Below are 12,890 nucleotides of genomic sequence, written 5' to 3'. Positions count from 1 at the left end.
GCCGCGTACTGGAAGATGCTGCGGTTTTGTTATCAAACAGTGTTTACATATGCCGCGTGAAACGGGACTGCGGTACCTTTGCCCAGCATCGCTCTCAAACGAACCCATCGTCCGAACCGGCACCGCCGAATTGAGCCATATGTGCTCGAAGGATTTCCTCACTTCGGTCTTCACGTCCGGGTCGATTTCGGACGGTGATTCGGTTCTTTTGGCACCAGCAGCCATTCCTCCGGCTTACAAGTTGCTACCAGGAGATAGACATGAGCTGTCAACGCGCGCGCATCGTTCACCTTTTACCGCGCTTTGCACTGTGCACCTGCTGCTGGACTCCTGACGCGCGCACGACGCAGATGCAGTTGAAGGTGGTGAGACTCACGACGCGTCCTGTCAGTATGATCTCAAGATTGTTTCATACCGGACGCGCGAGCGGAGCGTGGCGTAGGCAGGACGTATGCGCAGCGTCCCAATTGCGCTTTCGCAGCGGCTAAACCGCAGCAGTGTTTACTGCAACCCAAGTTCGCATTACTAAATTATAAATATATGATTGACAGCATGGTGCGACAGTAACGTAACAATATACGCATATACTGTGTAAAAATTTCATGATAAAATTTATTTTTTTATTCAATTTAAAGATTGTTTTGTGCAAAGCCCTCCTAACAGGGTTGTTTTTTTATAATATTTCTTAATTTTTAAAATAGCTGAAAATCATGCTGACTTTTTATACCATGTAGACATTACATGAGCATTTTGATCATAAACAATACGCAGTCACTTTAAAGGAATAGTTCACCCAAAATTCTCTTATAATTTAGTTTTCCTCATGCCATCCCAGATTTACAGCTAGTATACAATCCAGTCTACAGCCTCAACTGTGCACAGCATGATCCTGCATTACCACATCAAAATAAAGAGACACGCTTACACACACACACACACACACACACACACACGCGCGTGCGCACGTTTTATATTATTATTAAATAATACAGCCTTTTAGAATATGAAAGGCATAGATGAAAGGTATAGGTAATGGATTGCACAGTGTTATGCATTTAAAAAAAAACAACACCATTATCTGCCTCTGGGAGTAGTTAAGATCCATGTGAACCCAGAAGGAAAACGTTTGTTAAACTACAGAACATTTAACCTGATGTATACAGGAAAGCTGAATTTTATAATTCATTAAAGTTTTTTATTGTATTTTTATAAGACAACTGCTATTTAATATATTTCATGTTAATATGTGAATATTTCCAGCCATGGGTGCATTTAAATTTGGCAAGAATAGCAATTACATCACTATACAGGACAGCTGGGTATTTGTTTTAATGTTAAGGTCAAATTAAAAATGAAGTAAACATCCCATTGTGATGCAATAGTGTTTTATTGTAGAATGTTTTATGTGGTTGCTAGTGTGGTTACTTACTGTTAACTTAAAGTTAAAGAGCCCAAAATGATGTGACCAATAAGACATTGCTTATACTTTATCTTATACATTACAGGTTCCCATTTACATTTAAATACAGGTGATGTAAGTTCATAAGGAAAGTATTATTTTGGCGCTTTCTAATAAACACTGTACAAGAGATTACAAGCAACCATAGGTTAAACTGAATTATAGATGTCAGATAAGAGGACATTATCCCTTTAATGCTATTTTCACTTCTCAACAGTGGTTTACCAGGCTACACAGTGCATACTGTTGTATTTACAATGATTCTCATCATGCCAGCTGTCTAAAAAAAACAACCAAATACCTTTCAGGAATGTTACTAATATTTAAATACCCACACCTGCTGAGATTGGGATTATGCAAATATTGACCGCGCATACAAAACAAGAAGCACACAGCAGTGAGCAGAGTCGTTCAATTTGGTCAGATGTTGAGTTCAGCCCCCTGTCTGTACTGAAGTGCATTTGCACATCTCTCTTCTCTTTCAGTCTCGATCATGGCTGTTATGTAACACCAGATTATGAAAAGAGCAGACAGGGGATTCCAGCAGTGAAACGTCACAGCGACACCCTGTGGTCATCGGAGGAAGTACACTATTATGTTTTAAACCCATCCTCAGGCAGTGTACACAGTATTATTGATTAGAAGCTCAGAAGGAATAGCTCAGTGTCACACTGTAAAAAAGATTTGTTGGTTTAATCTAAAAAAGCTAAGGTACCTGGTACCTTAAGATGTTGAGTTAATTCAACTTAAAAATATTAGTTACAGGCAGAGTGCACAATGTTGATATTTGAAATCACCTAAACATACACACCTCTAACCCAATAGAATCTGGACATTCTTTTGATAGACCCACACAATCGCAAACCCAGCAAGGATGTTGGTTAGTAGACAAGCCCCTTACTGCTGATTGGCTACAAGTTTGTTTTGGTACTGTAGTCGCCCGCCTCCCTTTTCCAAAGCATTTTTTCAAACATTGTGCACTCCGACCTTTAACTGCAAAAAAAGAGAAGTGAGTAAAAATGATTTGTCAACTAATATTTTCAAATTGAATTAACTTAACATTTTAAGGCAAATGGGTAAATTACTTTTTTTTTTTAAAGTTGAACCAACTTTTTACAGTGATCTCAGTGTAGCTCATATAATGTAAAATGTAAATGTAAAGTGGGATTTTAACTTGAACATTTTAGATTAACATTTATTTGGCAGAGGTTTTTATCCAAATCACTTTTTTCCAGTTTACACAGAAGGAAGCGTTTTAATAAAACATATAACTTTTTGTATCTTAGGTGAACACTTCCGTATCACTATTTCTGGTCATTGTATTAAAAACCTTTAATGAAAAGTTCAATTGCTGTCACTAGGGTGTTACTCTTTCAAAAAGTACATGTACACCCCATTTTAGGGCCTGAAAGGTACATATTGGTACCCAATGTATACATTTCTGAACGTAGGATCTTTAAAAATGGTACCGATCCAGTATTACCCTTTATCCTGACAATGTATACTACTGTATATAAAAAGAATGAAAACTGAAACATCCCTAAAAAAAAAAAATTTAAACTGAGAGAGATAATATGTTTATTATTAATGTTTTTATAACTAATAGAAAAAGATATATGAGTGGGCATCAAGCACAATAACGTTACCATAAATAACATGATCAATATCAATATTGCACATATTGTAAAACATTCTGTTCTGTTCTTTATCACAAATTATCCACAGACGAACAAACTAAATGTTCCCCAAATGAAGCCACAGGCATCTGACACAACAGACCGCTGATCACTTCCTCATCCAGAACAGCAGATGGAAGTCTCGGGCGTGAAAATGATTTCATGTCAGTACACATTAACAGAGCCGAGGGCTCCAGATTTCCAGATCAGCGCTAAAGCCCTCCAGGGTTCAGTTAAACGAGGAATCCCACCAGCAAAACAGAAAGGTTTTCTCACAAAAATCATTATAAATGGCAAAGCTGGGCATACTACAATAATGAAAACACATTATGCCTTACACACTCTGGCATGATATGGCAACCTAACAGGGTCTTGATGAAACATGTGTAAGATAATAATGAACTGTCAGGAGGTCCGGAGGGAGAATGTACTGTACTGTAACAGACGAATGATTCAGAATATTGCCACCCACATGACAAGAACCACATTATTGCTTTTTATTAAATGCAGGAAAGATAAAAAGACTGAAAAGCAAACAATGCTAAAGACATATACAGTAAGAACCAACCATTGCTGGAGGAAAAGAAAGAAAGAAAGAAAGAAAGAAAGATGAGATTTGAGTGAATATTAAACAGGAATGAAATTACAGCTTGTTATTTAGTAAGGGAAAGCTCGCCTGTAATTGCTATGCAATCATCACAATATTCCAAAAATACCTATGAGATTTCTTGGCTAATCCCTTTACAGGCTCTCATCATTTATGAGGAGGATTGAATAATTAGTTAGAGAGTTGATACTGTACTCGTCTTTAAAAAATTAAATAAAATTGACATGGATTTAAACGTTCGAACATCAGAGAAAGACCGTCCGTCCCCGTCACATTCATTACTATCTTTTAAAACCAAATCGCAAGAGAGGCAGGTGCACTGTTTAAACTGAGATAACCAGCGACATAGTGGTATCCCTAATACAAGTTGTCATGGTCACGACACACACTTGGTGACCACCGTATTGTTTATTCGTGGTCATAATATGTGACTCGTGCAACACCCCTAACTCCTCATATCCTGTGCTCACTACATGATGCCATGATAATGAAAAACATTGTGTTATTTTAAAGGGGACATATTATGAAAATGACGAAGTGCTATAATTGGGTCCCCAGTGCTTCTATCAACCTAGAAAATGTGAAACAGATCAACCCAGTAACTTAGTTTTGGTAATTCTCTGCAAGCATGTGAAAAATAGGTCATTTGGCTCCCTTGAGATGTCGAAATGGGATCTTATTATAATAATACCGCCCCTAATCTGCATTATCCAACCATGGCACTGCAATTTAATGGAAAAACAGACAGTAAGAGAGAATTGAGAGCACAATTGAGTTTCAAACCACCCTCACCATTCTTGAAAGAGTGTAAACAGTGTGGCAATAATAAAACATTGCTCTGTTTGTCTATTAGACCTGAGACATCCATTAAAATTCCAATCATTTCAAATGGCAGCATCTTGGCTGGCGCATACAGCATGGTGTCAGCTTGGCTTTATGGGCACTCGACCACAGATCATTTTTTAGCCAGTTATCTAATGTCATGTGACTCATCGTTTTGGATGCAGTGTGTCTGAGAAATCTGATTGGCTGATAGCCCAAGCCTTCACTGTATATTATGCATAACCGTAATTTCCATATGGAAAGTCTTCACATTTGGCTGCCATATTTGCCATGCGTCTGGGCAGCTATTTGAGTCATATCGACTTGCATCGGGAATGACAGATAAAATCATTTGATAAGGTCACTGTAAAACAACATATTTCCGACCTAATGTCTTAAATGTGAGCATCAACTGTACCATACATTTTGTTTTTATTAAAGTTCAAATTGCACTGAAAAACATTTCCAGATTACAGGTTGCTCCATCTACTTCACAAAGGTGATAAACGCAAGACTAGCCACAGAGTCCCGCCTCTAGAAAATCATCTGTCATTAGTGACTAATGATTGGCTCTTTTATTGGAAGGCGGGACATTCTATAGAATTTTCTAGATTGGCCATATCGTTGCATTTTCCCCCATTCATAGTACGGTAATACAAATGTACTGTCTTGTTGATATATTTAGTCTTTCAGTTGTACTGGAAGATATACCAGCGTGATCTCATGATAATTCGTATGGATTATTATACAAGTTGGCTAATTTGCATAAATTTGTATGAAGTGAGTTATATAAAAGGGTCAGTGACAAAAACGGTTTGGCAAGATGAGAAATTCAAATATCTTTAAAAAAAACTTGTTTTAAAAGCACGCATCAGGTTAATTTAAATGCACATAGTGTATTTATGTTAATTTTATGCAATAAAAAATTACATTTGCCCATTTGTTTGAAAGTTAAGACTGAATGGATGTGAAAATGTCAAATGGTGTAACCGGTGTAAAGATTGAGAAATATTAAATATTTTATCCACCTATATTGCATGTAATCATCAAAAAAAATCATTTTAAAATATTATTTTTAAATGTAAATTTTAATATGCGTTTCTGTAATATTTGTCCTAACATATGCTTAAAACAGTACGGAGCCCCTAAGGGGACATGGAGCAAAAAAAAAAATAAAGTTTAGTTTCATGTGGTCACGCAAAACCTTCATGTGCAGAATTTTTTTTAAGTTTAGTTTCGCGTGCTCACGTGCAACTATCGCGTGTGCACGTGCAGCTATCGCGTGCGCACTTGAAAGCGAAAGTTTCACATGAGCGCGCAATAGTTTTACATAAGCACGCGAAACTAAACTTAAAAAAAAATCTGCACATGAAGGTTTTGCGTGAGCACATGAAAGTTTCACGTGAACAAATGAAAGTTTTACGTGAGCACATGAAACTAAACTTTAGATTTTTTTACTCCAATGTCACCTTAGGGGCTCGGTAAAACAGCTCTGTTTTCTAAATAATCTTTGACAAATGTATGAAAAAAAATCATATTACACTAAACTAGATGATTATATTTTATTCCACATTTTATATGAATATATTTATATTTTAATTAAAAAAAACACTAGTTACACCAATTGACACAGACTGGTTACACCACACTGACATTTTTGCAATAATCTCCCAAATGTTCTTTCAAAATAAAATAAAACCAGAAAATTTAGACCTGGTCCTCAAAAAAGATAATGTATGCAAGTAATCTGCTAATTTATTTAGAAATTTTAACCCTTTTACATTTAATTTATCCATATGGACACAAAATAATTAATGTCATGTCATTGACCAAAAATGGGGTTGTACAAATTGCCATGAGATAGCGTTGAAAATTCAATATCTTAAGATCTTTCTTAAGAAATTTGGATAAATAATTTTAATAAACATTTTAATTTTAATAAACATAAACATTTTGCTCTAGAATTCTTTTTTATAAAAGTTAGATTTATTTTGACCCAGTTACATTCAAAATTAAGAAAACATTCAAAATGTTCATGGACCTCGATACCAAATATTATTAAACGAAAACATGTAAACAATACTTGAGATGATGAAAGAAATTGGTTGTACTATCACCCTTGTCGTAATTGTTTTATGCAAATGGTGATTTTGATGATAATTTTGTATTTTTAGTATCTGTTTAATATCTTTAGTGTGCTTTTTTAAGGCTAATTCATTGTCCTCTCTTTCAACATCATTTTAATAATGATGACGTGTTATGTTTTGTATATAGACGTAAAAAGGGAGTGAAGTTGCCATCTTTCAAAAAATCCTAATTTTTATCAATATTCATAATATTCTTATGATTAACAATTTTTTTGATAATATATTCAAAATATGTGACCACAAAACCTGTCTCAAGTCGCACAGGTATATTTGTTGCAAACAGGTATATTGCAGACCTGTTTGTATATGTGTGTCAAAATAATCGATGTTTCTTTTATGCAAAAAATCATTAAGATATTAAGTGGCACCTATTTCAATACTAAAAACAACGTTATTTTGTGTATTTGGTATACTAGAATGTGTGTGCATGGTTTATGTTAAAAAACACATTTTTTTCCACATATCGTAAATTTTTGTAGCTCCAGATTTCCCTCTCTTCCTGAAACGGACGGATTTAAAAAGCTCTGTGTCCCTGATTGGCCACTAATCTGTACGTTGTGATTGGCCTGAATACCTCTAACGTCAGCCAGAAATGTGACGCTCCTTACCATGTTTGAAAGATTCGCTCATAATGCAATACAGGAATAAACTACAATCCGTGTGTTTGTTGTAGTCCAAGGAAAGAAATTTATGTTGAAGACGATAACTTGCGTCAACGTTTACTATGGGGTTTGTACCTTTTGTATATCGTTTATATGTACTAATACACACTTACACACAAAAGGAAATGTAAAATCATGAATCGGATAATTGGTGCTTTTTAAGTAAAGATCATGTTCTATATCGGCCAGCCCTACAGTACATTTGATGCACAAAATCGCCATCTTCAGTGAATGCGCTTATATAAAAGATGCTGGACATCGACTCTGTGACGTCAATGACAGCAGACAGAAGAAAGAAACATTTACTTTAGTATAATAGTGTACATAAAACATACCTACACGAAAACCATAATTTACACTTTTATATTATCTCCCATAAAACTAAACTTGTCAATACCATCTTGCCTGCCTGCAGCTTTTTTAAACACAGATGCTTGGCTTCCCACAGGCAGTTATGAGAAAAATATTTCACCTGTCCTGACATCTCTCCATAGGCTTCCTGTTCGATATAGAATCAAATGCTATACTGTTTGCTTTCAAGGCTTTATGTGGTTCACGGGTCAATACGTGTGATTCCTCCAGACCTATGAGTTGTTCACACTTCTGTCTGTCCTCTAGTCATGGCATAAATCTATAGGGGGACTGAAGTTTCTTTAGAATGATAAATCAGATCATCACCTCCTGTCTAGACTTTTAAATCTTGTCTTAAGACTTACAGAGTCTTATTAAATTAAGTCTGTTGGTTTTAATACGTCTACCAATTTGCTCGTATTTCCTATTGCTAAAAAGCACTTTGGTCAATTGTGCTGATATAACGCACTGCCACTTTAATTGTGTCTACCAAAGTTGAAATATTATCTGATGAACCTACTTGAAATATTCCACTGAGAGTAGATTGTATTTAGTAGTGAAGAGCATTAACATTGAAGGATATCACTGTGTAATATGAGATGGCAGTACAATAAAAGATTAAATGTAGTGGTTTTATTTGATGGTCTTGGGGAAATTGCTCGAGCTCTAATGAGAGGATTTATTCTCCGCCTCCGCTAAACAGCATGTCTCCTCACGATGACTCTTCTGGCAAACCTCTGAAACATCTCTTTACACCAGATGAGCACATGGACATGTGCGCTCTCACTCTCTTTCTCTCTTTCTCACTCTCTCTCTCTCTCTCAATTAGGTACTAAATATTGATTTAAGTTGTAGTCATGTACTGTAGAGAAGTGAGATGTATTAAGACACATAGGTATGTATTAAACACTATGGGGTGGCTTCCCGGACAGGGATTAGCTTAAGCCAGGACTAGGCCTTAGTGTAACTAGTAAATATAACAAGCTTTAACAAACATTCCTTACTAAAAACATTACTGGCTTGCATTTTGAGGCAAAACAAATGGCATCCATGTATTTTTAGATATGTCAGTGTTTGGACATCTCTTACCTTTATTTAAGTCTAGGACTTGTCTAATCCCTGTCCGGGAAACCGCCCCTATATTGTGCAGCCTTGTGCAAGTTATTGCAAATTATTACACAGGGCTCTAGAATGTAGGATTCTGATTGGTCAGTGGTGACATAATTGTTGTTAAATAATTGTTGTTCACAGATAACAACATTTAAACTGCCTCTTTCAGATAATTTGTCATCTAGACAGGCGGAAATAAATTAAAGATAAATATGCATAATTGATAACATATGTGAGATTTTATTTATAAGTGATTATACCCCGGGTCCACTGAATGCTTTATTCTGATTGTTTGACATATGTTTTAAAGGAACACGCCCACATTTTTGGGAATTTAGATTATTCACTGTATCCCCCAGATTTAGATCCATACATAGCTTTCTCATCTCCGTGCGTGCTGTAACTCTGTCTGAAACAGCCCCCACTAGCTTAGCTTAGCACAAAGACTGGAAGTGAATGGCTCCAGCTAGCAAACTGCTCCCAATAAGTGAGAAAATAACGCAAACATTTTCCTATTTATGTGTTGTGATTTTTATAGTCACAACATGTACAAATAACAAGGTCATATGAGACACAGCCATCTGTTAACAGTATACATACTGGGAACTATATTCTCAGAAGGTGAAGCACTACTTAAATGCAAATAAGCTACTGCTCTTTACTTCTCAACTAACAGATAGTTATGGAGGACTAAGAGTGCAAAAATTATAAATAAATAAATACATGTAAAAAGAAATATATAAAACAAACATAAATAAATAAATACAAAAATAAATATGCAGAGAAATATAAAAAACAAACATAAATGAGTATTGCAACTTTGTACTGTAGCATTGCCACTCTGTGCTCCATTGCTATGGCTGAAGAAAAACACGCCTCCTCCTCATTAACATATTAGACACAGAAATGTATAAATAAATACGTGTGGAAATAAATACATGTATAAATAAATACGTGTGGAAAAATACATGTATAAATAAATACGTGTGAAAATAAATACATTTATAAATAAATACATGTGGAAATAAATAAATGTATAAATAAATAAACATGGAAATAAATAAATGTATAAATAAATAAATGTAAAAAAATAAATGTTCACATAAATACATAAATAAATACATAAATGTGGAAATTAATAAAAGAATAAATAAAGATTAATAATTAAATACAAAAATAAATAAATGTTTTAAAAATATTTTTATACAAAAATAAAGAAATCAAAGTTCTAATACTCATTTATGTTTGTTTTTATATTTCCCTGCATATTTATTTTTGTATTTATTTATTTATGTTTGTTTTATATATTTCTTTGTACATGTATTTATTTATTTATAATTTTTACACTCTTAGTCCTCCATAGACAGTGAGCGCTTTCGGTTAAAAACATCTGATTCCTGTGAATACAGTCTGTAGTATATTGAGTCATATTAGCCCTACAATGTGCTTACAAACACATTTAGACAGATCAGTCAGTGGCTGTGGGCGGGGCTTTTTTGTGTGACATCACATTAACAACAGAATCAAAACGGCATGTCTTATAAGACTGCTTTGGTTTAATGGTAATGATAAAGTAGGAGAGGGTGGATTTTTTTCATTGTAAGGTTGTTGTGTTCACACACAGCCAACACACATTTCCAGAACACCTTGTAAAAGTGGATTTTGCATAAATTTTGTGGATTTTGGATTTATTCTGCAATAAGAACTATTTAACTGTAGATTACTCTCCTTACATAAACTCCATCAAAGTGAAAATAGATAGAGCACCCTTTCTGGGTTTATATTGTGTTATCGTCCGGCTGACTGTATGTGATTCTTTACCTAACTTTACTAACAATTTCAACAACAAGGGCTTCAGCAATTTCTTTGCAAACTTAAAGACTAATTTGCAGTTTTGCCATAATCAAGTTTTGTCAAAACCAAGAGCAATTTAGCATAGCAGGATGGATCATTTAGAAAACTAAATTATTTAGAAATCTAAAATGAAAGTGCCATTTTTTATGAGTCATAAAATAAATGAACTAGTGGGTACTATTTGCTGGCTTCGTAAGTGACTTTGTTGCTGTGTGTCACTTGTCTCTTTTAATGAGGTCATTAGGAGGTGTTCCTAATTTTGGTTGTCCTAGTAAACGAATGAGTTACTGTCCTCTTCGTAAATGATATAGACGGATGACTTGAACTCCACTGCTTTACTCTCATTGGTAGTCGCTCCCGAATGTCACTTGGCAAAGTTTCTCACGTTTGACATGTCGCAAGCGGTCACTGTCGCTAATGTTGCCAGCCAGAAGTCTCCAAGCTTCCATTGAAATGATCGAGATAATGTCGCTATGCCATTGCTGGTCGCTGGCGGGATGCACGCAGGTATAAATTATACACTTACATATTGTGAAAGCAGCTATAATTGTGCCATTATTCAACGACAAGATTACACAAGATAGACTTTAAACAAATACAACTATTTACACTATTATCTCACAATGTACCACAATGTGATTGTAATGACTTTTAATGAATACTGAGTGAAGTAACAAGACTTGGTATAAATTTCTCATATACAAAGCAAAAACGAAAGTGAAGTCTTGTGATTTGCATAAGTATAAACCTTCATTGTACACAGCACACTGTAGCCAGTGGTTGAAGTGCGAGCGATTGAATAAATGGATCTCGCCCACTCGCTGTGATACAGAGGCCACTTTGGCCTTTAGTCTAGACTGCATCACAGGGAGAATAGCTGAAGAACTGCCCGGAAAGATCCCTTTACCTTTCAATCACAAGCACTAAATATTAGCGCACTTGAAAAACACCTCCACATTGACGCAGTGAGGCCGAGATTATTTAAAAACCTCCAGGCCGATTTCACCATGAATACAGATATGTGAAACACCACTGTTATACAACCATTCAATTATACTGACTTTGTATTATTATTATACAACCACGTCCTTGAATTAGATTGTTTAAGATGCAGTTTATTGCATCACTACAGAGAAATAAAGTGTTGTGCAAAAGTCTTAGGCCATCACTAGCTTTGTTGTTTCACTTTGTAGCATCCATATTTTTTCCGCTCTCTTTATTAAGTCACAAACAGAAAATACAAGAAAATTTGCACAAAATGTAAAAATAATCCCTACAATTGGCAGTATTTAGACTTCTCTTGGCACCAAGCACACATGGAAATCAATGTGATCTATTTAATTTCCTTTTGTCCTGGTTAATTTATTCCTAACCCCCCTCCTCCCTTAGCACCACCTGCCTAAATCTACAATGGGGTTTCTCCCTATTTCCTTGCAGTAGCAAATATTCTTTAAAGTGACACTTTGTAGTTTTTAAACCTTCATAATATATTTTCAAGACCCTTGTGATGTTACATCGACTTAAAATAGGTTGAATGACATGTCTACCATATCCTGATGGGGTCTGTATCGCTTTTACTCATACTTTTAAACTTGTTGTTTCGGGTAGTAACCCGAGCACAAAAAGAACTACAAAAATCTGCTTTACGGCATACGTCACTTCCTCCACTTCCTCAAATTTGGACGTGAGAGCGCAACTATTTATTGGGTGGCGTGAACTACAGGAGCAGGAGGGATTCCTGACCGATGCTGACTTTATGCTTTTGGACTAGTAAGTAATGTTATATTGCTTGCATATATAAGTCCTGTCTGACGCCCGAACACTATTTATTTTTTTGAACGTGAATTTTACTGGAGTGTAGAGAGAGACTTATATCATGTGACATTGTGACGCCATGGTAGCATCATGGACCTACGACACAGGCGATCTGGGTTCGATTCCCCTTTAAGGCATTTTTTTTATATAAACTTTAACCAAGCGACCACCATTACAACTGGCTTGTAAACGTAAGCTACACAATCTTTTGTGGTTTGAGAAAAATAAAACCCATGAAATTATTTTCATATGACATGCTGGAAGGCACACTTTGTGACCTAAAGAGTTGCCTTCTTTTCCTTTGCGATAGTGCTGCGGCGCTTGTGGCCTCTAGGGGCGCTAAACGTGAAAAATACATGTCTAGCACCCCTAGTGGCCAAAAATATC

General features: G+C 35.5%; 1 protein-coding gene across 6 annotated transcripts in view; it reads right to left on the bottom strand.

The window, feature by feature from the left end:
- The window catches only part of kcnt1b (potassium sodium-activated channel subfamily T member 1b), a 129,753-nt gene that overhangs the window by 100,118 nt on the left and 16,745 nt on the right, over positions 1-12,890 (bottom strand). For 2 of the 6 annotated variants that reach the window (XM_065284335.2, XM_065284339.2), the window contains exon 1: positions 77-480. The exons of the other annotated variants lie outside the window; for them this stretch is intronic. In XM_065284335.2, the coding sequence (XP_065140407.1) occupies positions 77-225 (149 nt within the window). In that variant the 5' untranslated portion in view covers positions 226-480. Of the gene's footprint in view, positions 1-76; positions 481-12,890 lie in introns of those variants that run through there. 6 annotated transcript variants of the gene reach the window in all.

Source organism: Paramisgurnus dabryanus, chromosome 5, assembly GCF_030506205.2.
Source record: "Paramisgurnus dabryanus chromosome 5, PD_genome_1.1, whole genome shotgun sequence".
Lineage (NCBI taxonomy): Eukaryota > Metazoa > Chordata > Actinopteri > Cypriniformes > Cobitidae > Paramisgurnus > Paramisgurnus dabryanus.
Note: the sequence above shows the minus strand (reverse complement) of the source record. Positions and strands in the feature narration are given on the sequence as shown.